The 27756-nt window shown below is 31.2% G+C and overlaps 1 protein-coding gene across 2 annotated transcripts in view; it reads right to left on the bottom strand.

The window, feature by feature from the left end:
* Positions 1 to 13902, bottom strand: part of LOC118188954 (protein big brother-like) — a 61402-nt gene extending 47500 nt beyond the window's left edge. The window contains exons 1-2 of one of the 2 annotated variants that reach the window (XM_035359483.2): positions 13687 to 13892; positions 1916 to 2002 (exon numbers count right to left, since the gene is read on the bottom strand). In XM_035359483.2, the coding sequence (XP_035215374.1) occupies positions 1916 to 2002; positions 13687 to 13830 (231 nt within the window). In that variant the 5' untranslated portion in view covers positions 13831 to 13892. Of the gene's footprint in view, positions 1 to 1915; positions 2003 to 13686 lie in introns of both variants that reach the window. The other variant, XM_085817892.1, reaches the window with a different exon arrangement.
* Between the last annotated feature and the right edge of the window lie 13854 nt (positions 13903 to 27756).

Below are 27756 nucleotides of genomic sequence, written 5' to 3' on the forward strand. Positions count from 1 at the left end.
TCAAACATAATTGTCAGATTTTGTCGTCATACTTTAAATAAAACTAAACATGTAACTTTAGCTCTCATTTCTTGTTCAGTCATATTACATATTTTGGAACAAAGTAGCACTCTTTTTTTTAATTGGCCCAAAAGGAATATTAGTCCAAAATGATATATTAGTCTTGGAACAGCATTTTGCGTCGAAACACACAAAACAAAGTGATGCGTCGGATCACTTTGTTTTTTTACACAAACTTTTCAAATTATTACCACCAAATATAATATATAATATAATATTATATTAAAAGGAATTAAATAATGAAAAATTTGCATGAATGTATGTAAGTATCCTGCACTGAAAAATGACGGTACTTAGAGCTATCAAATTTTGAATAACGTAATCCTCCATCCGAACATGAGCACACGGAATCCCGAACTGTTCATTTCAAGATTGTTTTATTATCTCTTTCATATTTTATAAAACTTTAACGAATTTTTCATTAACAAACTCAGCGATTTTAAAGCGAGCAATGGCAGCACTGTATGGAATAAAGCCTTTTTATCTCCAGCACGAAAAACTGCTTATCGGAAAATCTAAAGATATGCTGTTTTAAAATATTTTGTGATTTTGCTGTCGAATGGCCTTTTATGTGGCGTAAGTGTGAAGAACGTGATATTTAATAAATACAGTAAACACATAATGTTTTAATAATAAAAAGATAAAAAAACGTTTTGTAAAGCCATCTTAGTAAAAAACTGAACATTGATATGATGAACTGAGAAAAGACTGTAAAAACAACAACAAAAAAAAAAAAAATGTCGACACTTAAGGTTGCATCGGGAACTGTAAACGTATACTGCTATATTATTTTTAAAATTTTTGTAATATTGCTGTTGAATTGCATATAGGGCGTAAAAAGAGTAAAGTTGTAAATGCATTTTCCAATAATCATTTGGAAGCGCAAGAAAGAAAGAGGGAAAGAGAGTTAAAATGTTAACGACACTTTAAGAATAAATGAAAACAAAACAAGTTATAATTTTCACAATAACAAATTCACAAACATGAAAGAAAATAATTTGATAATTAATTAAGGAATTTTTATAGAGGTAACCTCTTGCAGTTATTTATCTTTTAACTAAAATTTTTAGACTATATTTTTCATGAAAAGTTATCAGTAAAACTTTATAAAAAAGACTGAGTTATTAATAACCTTTGTTAATTCACTAAGGAAATTCAAAATTAAGTGCTATAACTGCATTAATTTTCAACTGCTTAAGTTATAAGGTATTTCACCCGCTTTTTTTAGCGTGCCTTCGGGGGTCTGCACGCTGGGCGCGTATTCCAGAGGTCCGCGGTTCGATTCCCGGCGAAGGCGTTTCTCATTTTTCAAATCCCCTGTTTCTTAAAAAAATCCTAATGTCTCTACAAGTTTCCTTCTTGCTTTTTCAGCAAAAAGTTGTTAGTTCATTCAAAAATATGAAACATAGAAGTAAAAATATTCCTCTTTTCTTCTTGCGCTCCCAAATCATTATGCGAGTATCCTTTAACAATTATTGAAGCCTGAAAACGCATGTGTGCGATGTAATCGTCATGCGATGATTTGTAGGTACTTTATTTTTTACCACGATATTTTCATCTACGATGCTTTTAAACCGCTTTATTATCGACCACGATGTTTTTAAACCGCTTTATTTTCGACCACGATGTTTGTACTACGCCGTTTTCGCCTTGCGTTGTTTTCTCCGAGATGTTTTCATCGGCGATGTTTTCGGCGGATACCCTCTTAAAAAGCTTTGATTTTTTTTTTTTTTTTTTTTTTTTTTTTTTTTTTTTTTTTTATGATCGGGCTGTTCTTACAGGTTAATATATGCATGCCTCAAAGTATGAAAATATTAAGTATTTACATGTAAAATAATAGAAACTGAACTCTTACGATGTCTACGTATCCTTCTCGACAAGCAGCTTTAAATTTAAGTTTCCTTTCTTCTGCAGGCCTGTCTCTGTGACCAGTATACCTCACCTGTAAAGGCAGTCAAAAATAATTTAATGAATGCTAAAAAACAGATAATATAGGTAAAAAATAGATTATAAATATATAAAAAATTTACGTTAAATGTTAGAAGTACATTTGACTGAAATGCAAATAAAGTATAAAAGAAAAAATGTGTGATGTTCTCGAAAATGTTATTCTTCAAAGTACTATTGAAAACTATGAATTGGCACGAATATAAAGAATAGCCTGCAATTTTAATAATGTTTTGTCCCTTCTCCCGAATTCTTTGTTTCTGTGCCTATCTCATTCAGTTCTCATGGATTAATATCATATTTTTATTAGCATTTCCAGTCTTTAGCCCAGAAGGGATATTAGTCTCGAAACGGCATTTTGTGTCGGTTCACTATAAATGTCCGTTTCACTTTCCAGATTATTGCTACCAAATATGATTGCTCTATATTATATTTAAAGAAATTAAATAAGGAATAATCTGCATGAATGTGTGCATGCTTCTCGTATTGTGAAAAAACAACGGTACCTAGAGCCGTCCAATTTTGAATAGTGTAGTCCCGAGTATGGGCACCTGGAAACCTGAATTTGTAATTTCGAAATTTTTATTGTCTATTTCATATTTTGTAAAACTTCAACGAATTTTTTATTAACAAAATTATTTTAAAGCGAGCATTAGCTATATGCACAGAAATCTGATCATAAATTTATCTCCAGCACGCAAGACTTTCTATCGAAAATTATAAAGATATGTTGTTTTTAAATATTTTTAGCTCAAAGCTCTCGAAACCTATATATGTGGGTAAATAAAAAACGGGAGTAATATAAAATCACTTTGGGCGTCATATAAAATTTGAAATAAATCGATAATATAAAATCGGTAAAGCTTTGAGATTTTTTTTCTTTTAACTTGATATCTCCCATAAAAACTCTAATAGTATAACATAACATAACATAATATCGCTCTAGCAGAAGAATCCACTAATTTGCGTCCCGATATCAATAGGATCACCTTTTTTTTTTTTTTTTTAATAGTTAAATAATTTTGCTATCAAACAGAGCACTGGCTTTGAAATAAAGAGGTGCTCTATTAATAACTAGATTATTTTAATTTCCAGCATCTCTTATACGGTGCAGCCTAGAATTCCACGCTTCCAGCAAACAAATATGTCGGATTACGTTCTTACGCAGAAAATTAGGTGACAGCCTAAAAGATTGCGAGTGACCCCATTCACCAAACACAAAGGTACATTTTAATCAATGTATTACCGTAATTACAGTGCATATTGTTGTATACAAATGTTTTCCTGTTCTGTTCGAAGATTAATTACAATATTCTATTTTTGCAATTTTTGTCTTTTTCCCTTTGGGATAATAATTCTTGGAAATGTAAAAAAAAAAAAAAAAATTTAATGAAAGCCTCCCCCCTCCCAACCATAGAAATTCCAATATGCCCCATTCCCCTTTTCAGTAACGAAATGGCTAGAGAAACTCCGATAGCCACTGTCAACCACCGTCCGCTCTTAGCCGTTAGCAAGCTGGCCTGAAGGTGTATGACTGTACCCTACTGTAAGCTGAATTTTCAGTTCATTCTGCACCCAGTTTCTAAGTTAACGTCCAGTCTTTTAAGTGTTGTTTTGTGTTATCTGTGCAAGTAAAACTGTAGTACGGAAGAAAAAAAAAAAAAAAAAAGAAAAAGAAAAAAAAAGAAATTAACGTGACAACAGAAATCAAACTGCATAGCATTTCTAAAGATGGGGAGCAAAAGAAACCTTTATCGGATTTCCTAATAAAACGTTTAGCCACTATAAAAAAAATTACAAATCAATTTATACAAAATGATACAAATTTTGGTAGAAGCTCAAAAGCTAGTCGAAGTGTTATTGACGCGATGTCTTACCATCGAAAACTAATTACTGAACGAAACGATGGTAGATGACTTCTTCACACGCACCATAATGTCAAATATGGAAGAACCTTCCTTATCACAAACTTAAGTTCTTTACTCGAGTTTTTTTTTCTCCCATGAAAATTTTATGAATAAAAATTGATATTAGCAATAAATTAGTCTATAATTAATGTAATAAAAGAGCGTTTGATAATAAATGTTACCAAAAAACTGATAAATTTTCTCATTTTCTTCATGTTTCATTTATCCCCATTATTTGCGTTTTAAGAAAACTTCGTTCAACGTTGTTTCCGTTAGCGCTGGACCTTACTGGAACATATCCCCAGCTTTAAGCGGAGTCTTACTGTATCTCTGTTTTTATGTCCAAATTGTTCTCCCTTTGCCCGGAAACTTTTTCCTGCATTCATTTATTTTTTTAATGTTTTTTCTATTTTTAACAGAGGAGAACCTGTCTGGAAATAAATCAAGTATTAAAAGCTAACAAATTATAATTGAATTAATTTTCCTTGTCAGGTAAATAAGACGGAAAAATTACGAAACTCCGTCTTTAATTTTGCAATAGCCAGAGTTATTTCGAAACTAATATCGATTTTGTTTGATACTTTTGATTATGGTGAAGATCACAAGGGTTATCTGCCTAAAATAGGAATGTCTATACATGAAGGAATTTTCAAGGAAAACTGGCTCGTATTCCCGTTAGATATAGGAAGAACCACAAAAGTTCCTATGCAGTTCGTGGAGTTTGTCTGTCAGCCGTTCGTCAGATTTTAAATTCTGGCAAATTACCAATGTTAAATTATCTCACCACTTGACCACTGACAGGCATTTGTAAATAATCTTATTCCTGATCTGTAACACTTAAGATAACCAGGAACAGGACATATCAGGGCATCCATTGCTAAAGAATTCCTAGAAGAGGTAAATCTTTAAGAAAGATAACTAGGTTTCATTCCTTTCATAAGAGACTTTGGAGATTTCAAGAGAGTAAAGAAATTCATGTTTGAACAATGCTTTATATCTTGTCAATTATGTCTCGTTAAAGTGTATTAGATACATAATTGGTGTGGCTACAAAACAATAATAATAATAATGGTAACAAAAGAATACAATCGCAAGTTTAAATTATCATAGCAATTTTCTTCTGGAAACTAATGGGGAAAACGAAGTTACGTGGATATATAATTGAAAAATATTCTTTTCAAGAATTTTTGTTGTATTAGAAAATAAAGGTAGTATCTGTGGTAAAATAAGCTTGAAATTGGCGTTTCTAGTTCCTTTGGCTACACCAGAATTAAAAAGAAGATCGTCTTGCTTATATTGAAACTCAGATTATTTTGAAAAATATAACATGTTATTGTTTTGCACATTTTTCATATATTTGATTTACGTTTTGGTGAAAATAAACATATTTTTTAATTGTGTTAGTTTAATATGAAATGTAGATTTCAGGTAAATGAAAAGAATTTTTATTTTCCTGAGAACTGAGCTTGAAGAATGTTATTTCCGGAGGAAAACAAACAAGAAAAAAACAAGGAAATATCCCGAGGAAATGGGATGTCGGCAAAGTATTGTTATTCTTTCTTAGACAGACCTTTTGCTAACTGCTCAAAAGTAATTCACTTATGCACGAAAACAACTACTACTATGAAGTCTGACATCAGCCGTAAAAGTATTCAGAATAGTAATTCAGTCTTAAAAATAAATCAAGTGCATAGCTATTAACTTTGTATTTCAAGATGGATCCTGCTGAAATGCAAGACTAATGGACAGAAAAACAAATGTCAGGTGCACCTTCGATAGGCTTTTTCTTATAGGCTTGCGGCCCACCAATAACTGAGTGATTAAGGCTACCGAATACTTGAAGTTCGATCCCGGTTCCATGTCAGGCAAACGAACTTGCTGTATAGTCGTTTTTCGTGATTTCATCTCATGAAACATTAATACAGACCAGTTTTCCTTAGAACAATTCTCCACGAAGGCAACACTTCGTTTAGGAAGCTGACTGCCGTGTGCTTTGCCATATTGAAGTAATCTAACCTAACCTACTGGCTTCATTTCTTTCGCCCTATAGCCTTAGCTTGCTGTTCCTTCAGATTTTTATAATAAAAACCACGCTACCTATGTGCACTATCTTAGCTTTCTTCCAAAACCTGTCAAGTATTTTTGGAAGTGATTAGTGGTAAAGTAATTTTGCTTTATTGTTGTCTTCTACATTATTTGGAAAGACAAGACGACAGTTTACTGAGTAACGACATGACGCTTTGCAAAATAAGATCGCTGATCTTGAGAAACGTAAATAAATAAATGAGTAAAACTTCGAAAAAAAAAATGTCTAACAGGTTGGTTTCATGCGTCTTTGAACTCAATCATATTGTTCAAGGTTCTTTATAAATACTGTTCTTATAATTTAGTTTTTTATTCCTAAAGATGTTTATTGATTTGTGTTTACAGTATGGACTTTTTGTTTTATTTTTAATAATGATTAAATTTAGGCAACTCAGTCAATTTATTTTCCAGACTTACTTCTTGAAAGCGCAGGTATTAGTTAATAGTAATTATTTATTAAGAATAGAAATTTTAATGTGTTGGTACGCATGTTGGCAGTTATGCTTAAAGCCAGACCAGGCAGACATTTCGGGAGTGTTAATTAATGAATAGAAAAATTGCCGTTTTAAGCTCGTCTGCGCGGTTTAAGGCTGAATTCTTTACTGTCAGAATATCATATTTATATCTAACTAAGGTGTTGGTAGTCTATCATTTAACCTAATGTAAACAGTAGCTTTATCATTCAGGTCTGTAATCTTTCAATAAAACGGGTTTGACGGAAATTTTCTTACTCCCGAACCTGTATGTGACACTGCTTTCATTGTTCTTTGTATGAATTTAACTTCAGAAAGGCAGAATTTTCTTACCTTAGGGTTAGCAAAAGCAGTCCTTGAAAGGCATTGGAAAAAAATAAGTGCTGCTTCTCGAATTATCATCTGATAAGATGTGGAATTGCAGCTTCTGCATTATATCTTTTAAGGTTTCCATATTCAACATATTCCCTTTGGCATAGGCACATTATTGCAAAGACAGCGAATTTTAATGTGTTCCACACGCATGTTGGCAGTTCTGGGTAAAGCCAAAACATGGCGGATGTTTCAGAAATATTCTTTTCAGCAAGTCTTAATGTCATAAGAACAGGGGCGTACATTCCATTATGCGCAAACATAAAAGGAGGTGCACGTATCGGACCAAAAACAATTTTACTTCTGGAGATAACTGTTCGCCTCATGAAAATGAATTGCTGACTAGCTAAGTGAGATGACAGAGTGATAGTGATGTTTTTTGATGATGTTGATTGTAAATAGTTTTGGTTTGTGTTTGATCCGAGAAATAAAAGGCTTTCATCCCTTTAACTCCGCAGCCCTGATTTCTGGGATAGTTTCTGATATTAAGTTTCGTTCCCAGAAAGTTTTAAAAAATGTTCATGAAATGCTTCCTAGCTTTATCATACTTGGATAATATTTGAAGATAGGAAGTGGTAACTTAATGCTGAAGGAATAGTCAAAGAAATGATTGGGCATGTCTGTAATCATGAAGCGGCAGATCGACTAAACAGGTAAAATGCAGTATTTTTGATGGCTAAAAAATGAGCTTCAGAATTGAATAAAACATTAGAAGTTCAATTTGTCTGTTATTAGAAGAAGCATTTGCTTCTTCAGTTTATTGTATATTTAACTTATGACTAGCCTGAAATGCCCAAGCGAAAAGACTTAAACCTGAGAGTAAAGATTTAATTGTTAAAGATCACGATGTTCTTAGTTTAGCCAGAGAAAAACTGGATTTTTTTTTCAAACAACATCATGCAGTTTACTGAAACAAAGAATTATAACTTCATGAAGAACTTTAAAAAGAAAATCCAGAAGTCTCAAGGAAGCGCAAAAGCAGAAAATCAAAAGACATTGAAACTACTCTTCTAGAATGCTTTCAAGCTATGAAACTAAAAAATTTTTTATTTTTCTAGAACTTCATTTACTATAAAAGCTATGGTATCATGTAAAACACTAGGAGAAAGTAGTTTTGTATCAACTGACAGATGGCTCACAAGTAGGAAACAGATAAATTGAAACATTGTTCATCGAAAAATGCATGGTCAGAAGGAAGAAGAAAATTATCACTCGGTTGATAATTGGATAGCAGGCGTTTTAATTGTGCTGTTGCACCATAAGCCCCACGAAATTTATAATACAGACGAAACTGGACTTTCAAAAATTAAACAACACTTGATTGAAGGAACGAGTTACTGTGTCATTAACGTGCAATATGAACCCAACAATTTAGAACACATCGCTGGATGGACAAGATCAGAAAACCTCGATGTTTGAAAGGATGAAGAATTTACCTCTAACTTACTATAGCAACAAGTAGTATTTTTACTAATTTTCTTTTGAAATGGGACAATGAACTGAGAAAATGTATCTTTACTAATTAGATAGTTGTACAGCACATACACCTCTAATGTATTTTCTATAAAGGCACTTGAAAGTTATAAAAACTTTCAAATGTCTTTATAGAATATATGTTCCGGAAGCACATAAATAGAAGTGAAATAGCACTTAGAAGGAAGTAAGGCGTTATCTCTGCTAGAAGCCGCGCATTTGACAATAAATATATAGGGGATGGTTAATCTTTTAATACGCGGTCAATGTTGCTTTTGAAAACGTGGATTTTATGTAAAAGAAGCCTCAAAGGAATTGAAAGACACAGTTTATGTTTCAAAAAACAGTGTAAGAAGGTAACAAGGTTCATTTTTTAGACTGTGTCAATTGACGACAATATCGACACAGTAAAAACTGACTACAGTATTATAGAAAGTAATAAAATTACTACAGAAACTGACTGCAAGAGTGATGCAGAAAAAAGTAACTCCATGCCAACATTAGCCGAGGCAAAGAAAGCATTAAATAATCCCAAGAAAACTTTTGAACTGAAAAGTGCTGATCAAAAAAGATACCATCAGCACTTAATTGGAAACCTGTTAATGAACAATACAAAACAAACACTGACAGAACAATTGTTCTTAAAAAACAAAATTTTATCAAGAACATAATAACAAAAATATTTTTATAAAAAATTTTTTAATTAATTTTAAAACTGCGTAAATAATTTCATTTTAGCATTAAATTTAATTATTATTTCAGTATTAATTATTAAATTATTTGTTAGCTAATTCTTCACTACATAAATTAAAACTGATATCACAATCTGCGGTACACGAATCTCACCGTCCATTAAACTCAGCCGCATAATAATGTCAAATATGTTTCGAACAGGAATGATTTTAATAGGCGGCGGGTATTGCATATATTTTAAATGGAGATGTGTATTTGGTGGAAAGAGTCTAAACCATGACTTCTGCGCGAAGTAATTTATCGTGTAAAAGTACTATCGTACAATGAAACTAAAAAACAATGGAAAACAAATTTAGTAAGTTCACATAATAATAATAATAATAATTGTAATTAATAAACTTACTAGGATTTTTAATTAGTTAACTAATTAAAAATTAGTTAGTAATCACTTTGGGAGATGTGACAATGGTAATTATTTCTTCCTTGCGACTCTTTGATAAGTTTTTACATTATTTTAAAAGATGATGTACTTTTTGTTATCACAGCGGATGCAGCGAACCATCCTATATAACGAACCATACTTTCGAAACTTAAAAGTTTGCTATAGCGGGATTCCAGTGTAATAAAAATTTTTGTAAAGAAAAGTCTACAACAACTCTTTACATTCATTACCTTAGCCTTCTTATGAAATACACAATTATAAAATGGTAAATAGTTTATTAATAAAATATATTGTATTAAGTCTATAAGAAAATACATTAAAATTAATAAAAGGAAAAATTGGAACTAAAATGATTTATTACAATTTCTTCTTTATGAAGGCCTTAACCAATTCTTTCTCCAAGAAAGAAGTAACCCAAAAGGAGTACATGTAAAATTAAAAGAAACTTCAAATACGTGCACTAAAATGAAAATAATACAAAATAGAACAATAAAAAAATTATGTATTAATATCTCTGTTGAACGCTTCAAGCATAACTTGTCAAGGGAGAAGTGTTTTGAAGCCTTAAACTAAGTTGATTAATGAGTTCCGAATGCATGTTTCGATCCTCTGAATCATTTGAGACACAAAACCGCTATATAAGAATTAAATCTTCACTTCAAAACAACATTTAATGGCTCTCAAATGTTCAGACCTTTTCCCTACATGCATTCACAATCCCTGGACTATAATAGACAAAAGTAGAAACAAAAATTAAAAACATAATAAGCAAAATAAATATGGCAAAAAAACCTGAAAAGACAAAATGCTTAAAAACCTGAAAAGGCCAAATGAACTAATTACAATCATATGCACCAAAGTAATTACAATCATATGCATCATCCTAAACAATAAAAGTTAGTTATTTTTTCGAAAATGAAAAAAATTAATTTAAAGCCTAAAATAAGGGCGGCTCAAAAGCGTATTAAATTAACTTTTTTTTTTTTTTTTTCGAATTAAAATAATTGCCCAAAAATTACACAGAAAAGTACTCATAATAAAAAGCTGTCAAGAACTAACGAAGATTTTATTTAAAAATAATACACCTAAAATACTCAAAAAGCTGTCGAGAGCTAATGAAAATTTATTTTTAAATAATTCATCTAAAAAAATATATCAATACGTAATCAATAGAATATTAATGACGAAAATTATCTTTAAATATAAGAAATAATAAAACGTAAATTATATCAAGAAAGTCATAGTTTTAAGCTTAAATATATATTTAAAAAATGTAGCACAATATAATAATTAAAAGTAATTTATTATGAAATTATAAGACGATACAGTTTTAATGGAAAATAAGACGACATGCAAATGGTATTGAAAGTTAATTAAATATCATTCTCGTTCTCAGTAATAATAAACACTTTGAAGGAAATCTCCATCGAAGTGGTTATTACATTCAGTGAGCGGATTTATTGCTTAGCAAAATAAAAAGCATTGCCATTTGAGGGAAATATTTGCTGTGTATCGTTTAGCTTAGAATAATTTTAAGCATTAAATTGGAATCAACGGATGAATATCAGATTGCAATTTTTTTAATTTATGATTTTTATAATTTTAAATAAAAAAAACGTATTCGGAACTTTAATGGAAAACTCTTCAGGGTATTAGAAGTGAACTTAAAATTTTAGTATGCTATTTAATTTTCTAAATTTTTCTTTTATATTATATTTTTTATTCATTTATTCAAAGCAAAAATGTTATGTGAAAACATTAATGCTAAACAAAACTCAGGATTTTAAACATCTTATGCTTCGATTTATGAAGAAAGTTCATTGAATTCTTTGAAACATAGAACAAAAATAGCAGTTTCGCTTACTACAACTAAAAATGTAGATTGTAATTGTAAAATATTTTCCTCGCATTTAGAATTACTAATTTTTGTTCACTATTAAAGCCTATATTCTATTTTTAATCGTTTGATGGACATGAAAGAGCTCAGCTCGCATTCCAGGTACGCATTGTAATGGGCGAAAACGAACAAAGTTCGTATTATAAATGTAGAACTGTCAGATATCACGCGTCTATGGGAAAAAAGAATTGTTTAATCTCGCAATCATTGAAAGTTTAACAGCAGAAGTATTATGTGAAAATATAAGTGCAAACAGTATACTACTAAAAATAAGGTTTTAAATACCTCATCTTCTCTTTTTTAAAAATAAATAAGCAAATAATGAATAATTAAAATAAGTAATTTTTAAAAAATTCTGGAAACTTTCAAATTTTATGTTACGCCCAAAAAGTTTTTTTTTTTTTTTTTTTTTTTTTTTTTTTTTTTACGCATAAATACACATTTTAAGAGCATTTGAGCTAATGCTTCTTTGGGATAAAATCATTTAAAAACAACATATCTTTAAAATTTCAGAAGACAGTTTCGCGCCCTGGAGATAAAAATGTGTGTTTTTTCCTTCGTACACTATGCTCGCTTTGAAATCGATGAGTGTTTTAATCAAAATTCGTTTAAGTTTTCCAAAATATGAAACAGATAGTAAAACAAATTCGAAATTCAAAATTCGTGATTTTATGTGGCAGTGTTCGGATTGAGGACTACATTATTCAGAATTGAATGGCTCTAGGTACGGTTGTTTTTCCCCAATGCGAAAAACGCATATATTCATGCAGATTCTTCATTATTTATAACACAGGGCGATAATACTTAGTGGTAACAATCTGAAAAGTTATTTAATGCTTTTAGTGATTCAACGCAAAACGCCCAGATTTTTTCCGAGACTAATAGGCTTCTTGCTAACCCCTCTTTGGGTTAAAAACTAAATAAATGAAACTTCAGTTTATACTTTTAAAGCGTAGAATAAAATATAAACTAAAAAATTTTAACTGCAAATGCTATCTGTAACTCATAAAATTACAGATAGCATTTGTAAAATAATCTTTACCTCTTTAAACCACACTTTTACTTGCTCATAAAAGGAGTGTGCTTTGATGGTATACGGGTGGTATGTTAGAGGAAGTGCCCGTATACCGCCTCTAACATATTATCTATAAATTAATCTATAACATATCATCTATAAATTAAAATCTGGTAGGATAAATGCCAGAAAACCGCAAGCGTCCAAATTGCTCTGTACTGTAGGATTCAGCAAAATTACGAGATCAAATGATACACCATAAGGGTTCCTTTGCAAAATGCATTAATTCTATAGAAGTTTTCTCAGTTGCTAATGAGAGTATAAATGAGTGACTATGATTCCTTGAGTAATTATTAAATGCATACTAGTCGAACTGAGAGGACAGAATACAGTAAAGAATTAACCTGTCGTAAATTAAAAGTTAATTCATTATTAATTATTAATATGATAAGTTAAAAATATAACACATTAAGAAAAATATATGAAATAACAATTAATCAAATTAATTAATCCAAATAAAAGCAAAGTATGTTCAGTAACACGAACATTTAGATTTTACATAACAGTGTTTAATCATTATTACATGTAAAGATGTCATCAAAATTTTAAAAAATGAATAATTTGTTGATAGGGCTTCTATTCAAGTAGATATTTTTTTAATTATTTTCCTTAGCGGGAACCATTAAATATTTCATTAATTTTTCTTGATTACCTTAAAAACGTCAGAAATAGAACTAAAACCAGTATCATGATAAGCAGTGCTTCCCTAATTATATTTGGTGTCTTATTTATTTTACTTATTTAACATTTATTTTCATTTTAATAAACAGTAGTATTTAAATAAATATAACAATTGTAGATATTATTACTTATTTAACTATTAATTAATATTTCTTTAAATAAGCTTTTAACCTCAAAATTATATTAATTAATAAGTCATTTCCCTCGATTAAAATTTTTTTTTTTTCAGTATCACTTCCGAAATGTGCTAAAAAAACGGCACGTTTATACTCTGCCTCTTCAATCAGCTTAGCTATTTTTATTCCACTATTTCCTGTCGTAGTTTATTTGTTTTTAACAAGAGGAGTGAAAATTTTTAAATATCAGCTAAGACAAAAATCTAATCGAATGCAGCACAGAAAACAATCTTTTAGATTGATATAACACATAACATTCATATTGATATAAGCAAACAGAAGTAAAAATTCATCTTTATCAAACTCCATAAATCTGGCAGTTAGAGAGCACGTGGTTTCTTCATTACGCAGACTAGGCAGAAATATAATAATATTGTTGATAGATAGGCAAGAATTAAAAATTACCTCACTTTCTCGGCTTAGTTTCCTAAACAGTTCATCAGACTCAAACTTTGCTTTCTGATCAATAACCACTCTCGGCATTTTCAGCAAAAGCGAATTCATGTGAATTGAATCGAATCCACATGACTTTTCCAGAGGTAGCATCATGTCAAGAATAATTTGACGTCTCCATTCATTTCGGCAAATCCACCACTTCAGGACTTCCTCTCACATAGTTACAATTATTTTGGCACCGTCGCTTGATTGGACAAAATACGATCGGCCTTTTTCCTGTCATTGGCCTCGTGTCATTGAAGTGGAAGTGAGGGCGGGACCAGAATTTGACGTCACGAGCCGAGGAGGCGTAACCGTTGACAGTTCTCCACAAATACTCAAGATTGATGAAGGCATTTTCGATGCCGCTTACCTCTCGGTCTATCAATTATGAGGTTAAATGCGCATGATTGACTCAAGTAATGTAAACCGGTTTAGACCGACAACTTACCAGCGAAGGAAAATGTTGAATTTCCTGAAAAATATTACCATTCAAAATACCTCACATTCAATTAAAAAATTCCAAAACTTATATGCAAAATATCGCATGAAAATGTTCATATAAGGTTATAGGCAGTTTGCACGCATGGAAATTTTTATATTAGTTCATTATATTTCATATAGCAGATAAAAAGTAAGCAACAACATTTTGCTGTAACATCGACAGAAATTGTGCTCTGTATTTAAACAATTATTATTTTATATCATTTTCTCTTTGTTATTATTAATAATAATTTTATTACTTGAATAATAAATATTTATAGTTCATTCTATAGTTAATTTAAATATTTTAGCTTACATTTTCCATTTGCTATTGAAATTTTAAAGCCACTTTATATAATGCAATTTTTTAGACCCGGAAATTATTCATACTAACTAGGATAAAATACTGATTCGCATAAACTGAACCCAAAAATTCTGACTTGACCAACTTTCCAAACAAGACTTTCTAGATATATTATACTTACGGAACATTTCCGTGTCCTACTTATTTTATTAGTCCAAAGGAGAAATTTGCCTTGAAGGAATATTAATTTCGTTTTGGCATTTTTCATTGAAAACTTTAAAAGGTTGTATCACTTTTCAAATTTTTACTACCATATATTATCGCTCTGTCTTATATTTAAAGAAATTAAATAATGAAGAATCTGCATAAATGTATGCACGTTTCTCGCATTGTGATAAAACAACGGTACCTAGAGCCATCAAAATTTGAATAACGTAATCTTCCATAGAATATGGGCATGTGGAAGCCCAAACTTGGAATTTGGAATTTGTTTTATTATCGATTTCATATTTTGTAAAACTTTAACAAATATCTGATTAACAAACTCAAGGATTTCAAAGCGAGCAATGGCAACGATGTACAGAAAAAAAAAAAAAAAATATCTCCAGGGCACGAGATTGTGTTTCAGAAATACTAAAGATATTTAAAAATTACTTTGCGACATTGCTCATAAACTGAATTTTATGCTTTAAGTGCGAAAACATGATATTTAATAAATAAAAGTAACACACAAATTGTTAAAAACGTTTGGACGTAATTTAAAATCTGAAACATTTCAGATCCCCCCCCCCCCCGAGTTCGTATCAGCCTATACTGCATTTACACATTTCCTCGTTTTTAGAAAAAACTTACCTTAGTTCACGTACCATCTTATGAACAATTCTTTCATTCCTATACGTGGATAGGTTAAGTTATTTGAATATGATAAAGCACACAAGTGTTATCTAAAGCAGGGTTTTTTAAACGTTTTTCATTCGCCACCCCTTTTTATCACTGAGATTTTTTCGCGATCCCTAGGACCCCATAATATTTACAAAAATGTTATGGACCCTATGTGGGAGTGAAACTGTCAATGTTTTCACTTGTACTGCAATATACTCAGGGCACGACTTAGCCTAACTGGGGCCCGAAGCAAAAACTTTTTGGGGGTCCCCCTCTGCTTCATTACTTCAGTAATGAACAAGCGAACTTTTTGAAGATATTTAAATGTTTATAATAATAAACGTTCTATTCGATTTGGGAGCTCTTCTGTGATGTGGGGGCCCGGGTGTTGGTTATGCATTAGCACTGAAGGCGTAATGAGTACGTTTCCTCAAGCACAGAATTAAAGAATCATAAGTCAAAAATTTTAACTACGAAATCTTTAATAAAATAGGATAATTCTGCTTAACTTAAGCATAACAAAAAGTAATAATGCTCAAGGACATTAAAATTGAAGCATTCAAAAGAATAACTTACATAGAATCCTCATCAGTACTAAATATCATCAGGCTTACCTATATTAGGCAATAAGAAAAATAAACAGGAACATACTTTGCCATCGTACCTGAAAGAGAAGAAAGTACTACTGCATTAGACCTTTGGCCAGGTACAAGTACCTAGGGTGAAAATCAAATACTATACTGCATACTGTAATTCATTCCTGCAAAACTGAAATTTAGCTTTAGGAATTGGTTTAGTCATAATATCAGCAACCATTTCCTCTGTTGAAAGATAAGCAAGTTTTACTATTCCTTTGTTATTCAAGTCGCGTATATGATGAACTTTTGTATCAATATGTTTTGTGCGTGAACTGAATTTTTCAGATTCTACAAGTCTTATAGTAGACTGATTATCTTCAAATACCTTTATCGGTAGAGTTTGTGGTAGATTGAAATCTTCTGTTAATTTTAATAGCCATAATAGTTCTTGCGTAGCTTGCGATAGTGCAACATATTCAGCTTCTGCTGAGGATAAAGAAACACAGGTTTGTTTTCTTGAAAACCATGAAATACAGTTCCTTCCTAATAAAATAACACTTCCTGATGTAGATTTTCTATCTTCAATATCTTGTCCCCAATCAGCATCTGAATAAACTGTAATATTAGGTTCTTCACTCGACGAAATTTGTAAGGATAGGTTCTTTGTCGTTTTTAAGTATCTAATGATTCTTTTAACAGCATTCCAGTCCTTTTGACGTGGATTTATTACACCTTCTGCTGAGTATGTGAGTTGAAGCTGTGATATCTGGTCTTGTGATAGACGATATATACAAAAGACTTCCAATAGCTTGGCGAAATTTATCATTTGAAGTTAGGAGATTTTCTTCCTTGTTTAGGTTATAATAGTTCGTTTCCATTGGTGTGCTAGCGTGTTTCGCTTCTTCAAGTTGAAATTGCTTGACAAGTTGATTTATTTTATTTTTCTGTGATAAGAGATAACTTCCATCTTCCTTGCGATTTATTTCCATGCCTAAGAAATATTTAGCTTCACCAAGATGCGTTATTTGGTAACGTTTCTTTAAATCATTAATTGTTTGAAGAATTAGTCCTTCTTCTGTAGAACTTATTAGGATGTCATCAACATACACTATTAAATTAATTCTTTTATTACGAACCACTTTTGTGAAAAGACACGGATCTGCTTTGCTTTGACTGAACCCCAGATTCTTCAGTATATTTTCAATTTCTGCATTCCAGCACCTAGCTGCTTGTTTGAGACCATAAATCGACTTCTGTAATTTACAAACTTTATGTCTTTCTTCCGGAACCACGAATCCTTCTAGTTGTTCCATATATATTTCTTCATTTAAGTTGCCGTACAAAAAAGCTGTTTTAACATCTAGTTGATGTACACTGCTCAAAAAAAAAAAAAAAAAAAAAAAAAAAAAAAAAAAAAAAAATGGAACAGTCCTATATCTCTCGTACTGGGCCGATTGACAAAATTCAAACTGCGTTCTTCATGTCTCGAAAGCGCGACTTAGGATATATATTAGATTTATATATTGCACTATTCTAACATAGGTATTTTGACACAAAATCGGACTTTTTCTGAAATAACATACCAACATTTTTACATATTTCGATTCTACGACTCAAATTACGCCTAAATATGAAATTTTGTAAAATTTGGAGCAAAATTTACGGAGAAATTCACAAATTTATGTTGGCACTGTTTAGTCAGTTTGCGCCAAAAATAGTTCACTTGGCGAACTTCTTAATATATGGCAACCTAGTTTCCTTTTCCGTGAGAGGAAAAAAAGTCACCATCGTTCCTTTTTTCCAAATAATATTCTTTATATTGTATTTTTAATTATAACTTATTATTTTAAGTAATTTTTTCTTTTTCGAATTTCATTTTAATTGTTTAAGTTGCATGGTTTTTTTCGAATAACTGTTTTAAAAATTTCTATTTACCTATTCGAACTGCGTAAATAAAGGTGCAGCGTTTATTTTTTTTCAAATAGTTTTCTTTATATATATTTTTTGTCATAGTTATTATTTTAGGTAATTTTTAAATTCTTATACTTTTATTTCAATTGTTTGTGTTGCATAGTCTCTTCAGATAATTGTTTTAAAATTTTCTATTTATTCCTTCGAACTGAGCATTTTAAATAAATTTTCCAGAATTTGATTTTATTTATTTGAATTGCGTTTCTTTCGGAAGAATACTTTGTAACCCAGATTACGATGCGTTTGAAAACTGCATATATTAAAAGAGCAAATACAGTAAAGCATAGTTAACACGCCTTTCAATGTTCCATTCAGAAAAGATATATATAAATAAGAGAGATGTATAACCGACATTTTAACTTAGGATGACTTGCATACACTGCTTTAAACAGTTTTATCATTGTGCCCATTGCTTTACACTATTTTATCCTACATTTGGTTTCTTAAATGTTATTCATATTTTAGTCAAATATATAATTTTTGAAATCGTAAGAATCAAATATCATAAGATTAAAAAGTTTTAAATTAAAAAAAAAATACAAATACTAAATTTTATCCAAAAATTTATTTTTTCTTCTCTTTTTCTTCAGGCATTCTACTTTATTCTTGCTCTTTTTCTTTAGGCATTCCGCAAGTATATTAAAAAGCATCCAACTTTTCGAAACATCTTGATATTTCTGACAATCATTTTAAATAAAGTTATCGCCTTCCATTTCATAAAGGCCCACAAACGGCCGAGTGGTAAAGTCGCTGAACACTGGTAGTTCACTCCGGGGTTCGAATCCCGGTAAACGGGCTGATTGCATGGATGTTTTCGTGGATTTTCTCATGTGTACCGTGTATGCCAGCTGGTTTTCCTTTGAAAGTTCTTCACAAAGGCATCCTTCCTTTTAGGCAGATAACCCTGCTTTGACGTAACTTAATAATCCAATTCAATCCATTTCATCAATATTTGGTCAGAGCCTTCATCAGTCTTTAGAGGCTAAACATTTTGAAGGTATGAGATGAAAGAAAAGACTGGTTTCATCAAGAGGTTTTGGTTTATTTAATTATGACAAAGCACACTAGGGCTATCTGCCTTAGGGGAGGGATGCCTTCGTGGAGGACTTTCTAAAGAAAACTGGCTCGCATACACGTTACACATGGGGAAAACCACGAAAACACCCATGCAGCCAGCCCGTTCGCGGGATTTGAACCTCGGACCGAACTACCAGAGTTCAGCGACTTTACCGCTCGGCCGCTGTTTCATCAGGAGGGGAAAAAAACGCCTTTAGGTGACATTCACATACAATACTGGATAAACTCCTGAATCTTCAAATAATTCGACTGAGAAAATCATGGGATTCTCCATTTATGGTACGATATGATGTTCTATAACGTAATTTAAATTTATACAACCATATAGTTTAAAACCAGTCGCTCTTCACTTTAATCTGCAATGATATCGTTTTTGTCTTTTCTGATAACACAAGCTTAGTTGATGGTATTTGCTGGTGTACACGCCCAAGTGTTTTCTCTTCGAACGCCTAAATTTTTTGAAGTAATCTGAAAGTATATTCAAAAGCGTCCAACTTTTTGAAACATCTTGGTATGTCTAAGAGCCAAATTTTCCCTGCAAATTTTTGCTTGCTTTTCTCCCTAATTTTCTTCTTTCCTTCTACAGTTATTTTAAGTGCTCACACAAGAAAATTAAGATTTTTCGATTGCTAGATTTTCATAAATTTTGCATTCTTGTCAATTTTTTAAAATATTAATTGCATCAACTGTGTTTCAGCTGAAGACAGCTTTTCATTTTCTAGACATTTTAACTATAAACAAAGTATAGAGCAAAGTCCAAAGGATAAATATTTTAATTAAAAGATTTTTTGCTATATGACAAAGAAATAAAACAGTCCAGCAGTGTTTATTCTTCACCACCGAGTAACCCGATTATTATACCGGCTGAAACAATCTAAATCATATTAAAGATCATGTTTTTTTATACAATATATAACGCGAGGGAAAAATTAGCTTCTTAAAACATTTTTTCTAAGAAGATTAATATAAAAGATTATATTTATATATATATTTTTAAAGCTGGGACTTGAACCAAACTGTCAAACTTTTAAAGTTTAATTTACATGGTGGTTATAATTAAAGTTCCAATTTGAAATGGTCATAAAAGGAAAACTACCAGACCAAATGCTATCAAACTTGAGAATCGTGTAAAGGAGGTTATGAGAATTTATTTTCTGCGGAAAAAAAAAAAAAAAATGTTCAAAAACTCACCACCAGGGAGAAAATGGCGCTGTATACAATATTGTTAAATGAAATAAGACACGAAAATATCTGTTTAAAATGCGTTTAATATTTTCCGAAACGTGTTACAAAGCAGGTTCAATGTAGCGTCCAGCATTTTTCGAAAGTAAGTTAAATCCTGTTACTGCATTCTCAACAGCAGCTCTTAGCATATCAGGAGGAATGTTACGGACATGTCAGTGTATCACATTTTTCATTTCTGCCAAATTGTTTAGATTATCACCATAAACAGTGCTTTTGAGATAACTCCATAGCCAAGAGTCACAGAGGTTGAGGTCCTGGTGGGAAGAGGGGAAGTGTTGGCCTATAAGACTTTCATTCGTGAAATGTTGCCTAAGTAACTGTGCGACACACATGAGGTGGGGCCCAGCCCTGCATAAAAATGCCACGTTACTGCAGTTCATGTATCACGAAACATTTTAACATTGACTCTAAGTGAGCTGCAATGACAGTGGTCCAGCTGTTGACTGCTCTTCAGAGAAAAATGGTTCAGTTATAATACTAGCTGTCATTCAACACTAAACGGTGTGGAATGACTGCTATGCAATCGAATGCAGTAGGAGAATGCAATGGAACTAGATAGATAACATGAGAGATTTCTTTGGCCCAAATCGATTAAAAGCGTTTTGAATCAGTATCTTCATGTTTTAGTGCCGAATTCAGACTTCAAAAATTACTAATTAGCGATCTGTAAGAAAACGATTTCCAGATTGTACGCGCTTGTGCGAGTGATTTGCGATCTCACATTTTCTAATCGCTAATTCGTGGTTTTCACGGACGAATTTCTCACTTACACGGATGGCGCACTCGACTTTTATCGAATTTAACGCCTTTAAATGGTAATTTGCCTACTTCAAAGTTTCTTAAGGGTATACAACATATTAAACCCGTGTAACAAAAGGTTAAGTTAGATTCCTACCCATATTTCGTTTAACAATATTGCATACAGCGCCATTTTACCCTGGTGGTGAGGTTTCCAACTTTCTTTTTTTCGCGGAAAATAAATTCCCATGACATCCTTTACAAGGTTACAAAGTTTGATAACATTTGATCCAGTAGTTTTCCTTTTATGACCGTTTCAAAGTGAAATTTTAATTATAACCACCCTGTATATTATTAAATTTTAATTTGAAGCTATGCGTTATATGTATACCATGCGTAAGATTTTCGCTTTTATGGAAAAAATAAAGAATCGAAGCAAATATACTTAGGATATTAGACCAAAACTGAAAAAATTTCCCCTCCATCCGAAAATAAAATATTGAAACTTCGATCTTGAATTTATTGGATTATCCAAAATATTCAATTTGACTTATCTTCTAAGTCTTAGTTCCGACAAAAATTCCGAATTGCTGAAGCTGAAGTAAAAGGTTTAGTATATATTCACTGTATGTTAATAAAGTAATCAGAATGTAATAAAAATAGATTATAGAATTTACGCTGATGCAACTTTTTGTCTGAATGCACAACATGTAATGGAAGAGAAGGCTTGTAGAGATCTGTTTTTGACATGCCTCTAAAAGTAGATGTCATACTCCTTTTGTCTCTTCAATGTCAAAAAACTTTCCTTTGAGAGGTCTTTAGTTTTGGGGAGGAAAAAATCATAAGAAGACAAATTTGAAGAACATGCAGGACAATTGAGTACACATATTTATTTTCGGAGCACAAGCGGTTCTCCGATTGGTTATTGAATAATGAAAAGACTATTTGTCATGCAATACAAAACATTTGGAATACGTTTTCTGACTGAAAACGTAAGATTAAAAGTCATCTGCTTAATTCACAGCCATTTACAAGTCAACTACTCGGGCAATTGCAGAATCGTTTTGATCCTAAGCTTGTAAGAGAAACGTAATATCACTGGATTTAAACACTTCTTTAATCTTCCGAGAACGTTCCTTCTTTAGCTCATATTCCAAGAATATTAAGAGAATACAATTATTGCAAAAGAAATTGAATATTCATTTGCACTACGGCTTGGTAGTTTACTAACAAGTTAACAAAACTTAAATTCTGCTTTTTGTGTCTAAGAATACAACAATATTTTAAATATTTACAAATAAAATATTAAATTGGAGATTTAATTGGAGCCTCACCAGTTGCCTAGCATTTGAAGATTGTTAAATACTAATTGTTTGTTGCGAAGTCTAACCCAGGCTGCATGGTTGGTTTTCGTAGTTTTCTAGGTTCTCTTTACAAAGGTTCTCTATGAAATCATCTTAATGAAATAGCTCCCATGTTCTTTCTATGTTCAAATAACCAACTAACCTAGTTTAAGCGCGATTTCCAAGGGAAGTTACTAGCAAAACCCGAATACTCATTAAAAATCATGTAGCTTGCCAATCGGGAGTAACATGAAAGATACGGCGCCAATAATTGAATTGCTGTTACGGTACGTTGTTTCTAAACTTAAATGGTCATTCTTAATTAAATAGCCCACCAGCGGCCGAGTGGTAAAGACGCTGATCATTGGTAGTTCGGTCCGAGGTTCGAATCTCACGAACGGACTGGCCGCATCGGCGTTTTCGTGGTTTTCCCCTTGTATAACGTGTATACGAGCCAGTTTACCTTAGAAAGTCCTCCAGGAAGGCATCCCTCCCTTTAGGCAGATAGCCCTCGTGTGCTTTGCCATAATTAAATAATCCAATCCAATCCTTAATTAAATATAATTGATTTGTAACTTCTACTGGAACTGACGGTAAGAATTGAAGTGCAAATAAATAATATCGTGTGCAATCTTGATTAATATAAAATTTAAAATATTTGCATAGAAAAATATTTGCATTCAGACTGAAAGTTTTTTGAAATATTTGCAATTACTTTATAAGAAGGATTTATTAATAACCGTAATAATTACTTATTATATTACTGATGATTAGGATTCAGTTCTTGACAATTACATTCTAAATTAGAATTTTAAAGATATACTGAAAATACGCTACGCACAAAAATACATTTTAGGATAAAAATGAGGTGGTTTTTTATGTTTTAAAATTTCTTAAATTCATTTAATAAACATCGTATCCTCGTTGTTAATTGAATCCTGAATGTTGGCTGGCGTTTATAGAATTATTCTTACTTGTCCACAGAATCTGCTGACTTATCCAGCCATTAAGTAGCTGCAGATCATTTCTACATAACCATTGAACTTCCATTAATTCAGTCTCTAGAGGGCTGTATGTTTATATCATAATTTGACTTTTATAAAAATGATTATTCTAAATATTATGTTTCTATAAAAATATACTGTGCTTTAAAAATGTGGATGATAGGATCAGCCGCTCTTTCAGCCACTTCAAAAGCAACAGTTTGTTTAGAAATAAATTATGCAGTTAATGTCATAAAATTCAAATAAATATCAAACGAAAATTCTCAGTTTTAGACAATTCGATTTAAACGAAGTAAAGTAGCAGACGATAAAACGCCAAGGGTAAAAATTTACTCTTATTTTTTTAAAAAAAGGAAGATAGAGAGAAATCTTAAAAAAATAGTTACAAATTTGTATAATATCATCTGTAATATAAAAAAAAATAGCTTTTTATATAGTATTAATAAATATTTATTACGCTTCATTGAGGGAAAAAGTGTCATATAATTAATTCTTCGTAAAATCTTACTTGAAATTTAAGGTTAAAAATAGCTGTGGCAATTCACTGTAACAAAAATCCATAGACCACATTTGGCGTTATTATCGCTCAAAAAAAAGGTGCCAAATTTCAAAACTCGAAAATATGTAAATTCGTGTATATCTTAGAAAATTTTGAATAAAAAAGTCTAATTTTTTGCAGATATGCTTAAAAATACACCTACTTTAAGATGATGGTAAAAATTTTATAGGTTATAATTTAAAATTTTTTTCGAAAAATTTATAAAAATTATTTAAAAATAGAAATTTAAAAAATAAAACACAAAAAATGGATAAATTTTATTTGGAATGAACCTAAATTTCAAAATGTGAGAGAAAAAATCAAAAAAGTTTAATAAAAAAAAAGAGATATTAATAAATATTTGCCAAATTCAATTAACATTGAGGAGCTAAAATTTTGAGAGCTAATATTTTGAAAACTACTCGTACGATTTTTACAAAACTTGGTATTCTGGCATAATTTGAGACGTAGAATCGAAATATGGAAAAAAATTGGTATGTTATTTCAGAAAAAGTCCGATTTTGTGTCAAAATACATATGTTAGAATAGTGCTATATATAAATCTAATATATATCCTAAGTCGCGCTTTCGAGACATGAAAAACGCAGTTTGAATTTTGTCAATTGGCTCAGTAGAACGGGAGATATAGCACTGTCCCATTTTTTTTTTTTTTTTTTTTTTTTTTTTTTTTTTTTTTTAGCAGTGTACCTTGGCATTATTATACGCTGCCCATGCTAAGAAAACTCTTATCGTAGTGTGTATCGTAGTGTGCGACTCCCTTACATATTTCTTTATAATATACATCATACATCATAATATGCAAATAAATGCGTATAAATAATTTAAAGTTAACGGTTAGGCTAAGATTATGAACAAAACTTTTGAAAGAAAAGAGTTTATCATAGTTATGCTTTAATATCCTTTGCGTTATTATTAAAATCATTATTACTTTAATTTTATAAATATAAACAAGTTTTCAAAAACAAAATCTTAGATTCTACTTGTACAAAACTTCAATTTTAATTAATATGATGGCTGCTTTGAAGTATTGAAGCAATTTTTTGCAATATTTGGTGCAAAAACTGTTAACCCAATTCTTTAGTTACTCAAAAATATTTAACCTATTTTTTGTTTTTCGCAATAAATCATTTACTTGACTAAAAGCCTGCTTCTACTAGGTAGGACCAGGAAAAAGTGAATAATGTTAGCAGGTAACAACTTTTATTTGAGGTCATTTCTTCTCAGACGATTTTCTTAAATTGTAAAACATAAAATAGCAAAGCCCCTGTACTTTGAGTAAGACTTATGTTTAAACATTCCTCTTCAATGTAATCAACTCTTCATGCATCATGATATTAATATCAGGCATATCGCAGTTCGGCAGTTCTATGAGCCATGATGGCACATTCAAATTTTCAGGGCTTTGAAAACAAACATTAGAGCCTTTTACATTAAATAATAATAATATAAGATTTTTTTATTACGACCAAGGGGGCGTTTTTTAACGTTTTGTGCATTACCTTTATTTAAAACATGAAATAGATAATAAAACAAATTCCATATCCCAAATTTGGGCTTCCAGATGCCCATATTCGAGTGGAGGACTACGTTATTCAGAATCTGATGGCTCCAGGTACCGTTCTTTTATCAAATGCGAGAAACATAGATACATTTTTGCAGATTCTTCATTATTTAATTTCTTTAAATATAATGCAAGGCTCTAATATTTGGTGGCAACAATTTAAAAAGTGATTCGCTGTTTATAGTGAATCAACACAAAATGCCAAAACGTAATTAATACCCTTCTGGGGAATTGCCCATTTTGGGCTAATAATAAATTCTGCAAATAGCTTTATGTAACAAAGCATCTTCCATAAAAATTGTTCATTATTCATATTTTGTTGGTTATGTTTCATTATGTTCCTGTGTTTTACTTTTTTTAGTTACTTATTACACTAAAAATTTACATATTTAAAAAAATAATATTGAGTTTTTAAATGCATTAAATAATTTTTTGTATTTTCCCTTATATTTATATTACATTTCTTTCTTACTACATGACATAGCTTTATATCATTAAATTATTAATTATCAATTTTATTAATGCATATTTTAATCAATGGCATCTTGATTATGCCGATCATTTGTGTATGCATATTCGGTTATCGACCCCTTGAATATGCTTGAATCTGTTTAAAATGCTATCGACCCCAGAAGGCCAATAACCGCTATTTTAGACAAAGGGAACCGCTATTTTAGACAAATCTTCGGTAAATGTTATTAAGTGAATCAAGAACTGTTTGTTTATGATTGTAAGTTCTTGGTCAATGACTGTAACTGTAAAAATAAATAAATACTCAGAACTTATTAACGAAAATCATTGGCTTAGGGAGGCATGGAAGTTAATTCACCAAAAATGGTTTTACTATATTTACTGAATTGATATGCCTTGCTTTCGATGCTTATTTGCAGCAACTCAAAAATCAGAAATTTGAACTGTAAGCATTCCTACTTGCAACCATGAATTATTATGCGGCCGGTTCTGATGAACGGAATAAAAATTTTCTATTTATTATTTTTTAATTTCTTAATTTGAATGAAATAAAATGTCAATCTTCATTCGAGGGAAACTGAAACCGAAAACACACCGCTCCCTTTATGAGTATTTACAACTCCTCCCTGCCCCCAAGTCTGAACTGTAGAGCTATCCATATTTTCCGTACACACATCTTTAACAAAACAGCACATCAAATTATATATAATAACGTTGCATTCTTCCCAATGAATTCGTGGTTGGTGTATTGAATAAATAGTCTGAAAAGAGGGAAAATTTGACTTTTATTGAACGTTTGCATCTTTTCACCTCAGTACAAATCAGTGAGGAAGAGAAGATAGGCCTATAAAGATACTTCCATAACATCCTTTTTAAGGCAAGAAAAATTTCATAGTTCCAAAAAAGTCTCAAGTTATTTTGTCTACAGCTAATACTAACTTGTACGAACATGGCGGAAGGAAAATACCTAAGAAGAGTAAAAGTAATCAACAACGGGTATTAGAATATGTAATAAAAATCGCAGCTAGAATTAAATTAACGAAGATACTAAGGAGCAGAGCAAGTGTTAGCTTCAGTAGCTACTACCGCACAGGGAAGCAGAATTTAGGGCGGACAAATTTATTAAAAAATTAGAAAGCACTGAACTGCAGAAACTAGAAGTAGCTAAGTCAAGCAGCGGAAAGTTTAGCGCCGGTCTTGCTAAAAGAGAGGCATGACGAGCGATGATTATTCTTTTAAACCAAACGGGAGGAAAGGTGATTGCCAGAATTTTTTGCCTCCGCTACTTTTGGTAATAAAAGCACTATCAATAAAATTCAAAAAATTTCAAAACTTGCACTGTAGAAATTATAGAGTTTTTCGAATCCAAAAAACGCGAGAAATCAACTATACCATTCAATATCATACTATACCATGGATTCAAACCATGGACCTTAAGTTACAAATGCACCAGCTAGCCATTTATTTCACGTAATCATGATGAAATGCGATTATTGGTACTTTTCCGTTTCGCCGGCGCAAATCTCGCCAAGCAGACTTTGTTGGCGACAACATACAGTATACACATAAAAAATGTTAATTCTAAGAATTTTTTTTTATTTTGAAGGCATAAACATTTTAATGTGGTTTAAAATTTTGTAAAAAGCCAATAAATAAAGACAATAAATTTGTAAAAAGACATTAATTTAAGAATTTACTATGATTTCATGGTTCAATATCCTAATTCGCCGGTTCGTATCACGTGACCCCAAGTGATCTCATCTCACGTAAACTACGCTACTAAAATCTAATTCGCTCAGTAATTATCTACATTAATTTCAAGTT

This window comes from Stegodyphus dumicola, chromosome 6, assembly GCF_044657685.1.
Source record: "Stegodyphus dumicola isolate Sdum_Otavi_A_Nest chromosome 6, ASM4465768v1".
NCBI classification, from domain to species: Eukaryota; Metazoa; Arthropoda; class Arachnida; order Araneae; family Eresidae; genus Stegodyphus; species Stegodyphus dumicola.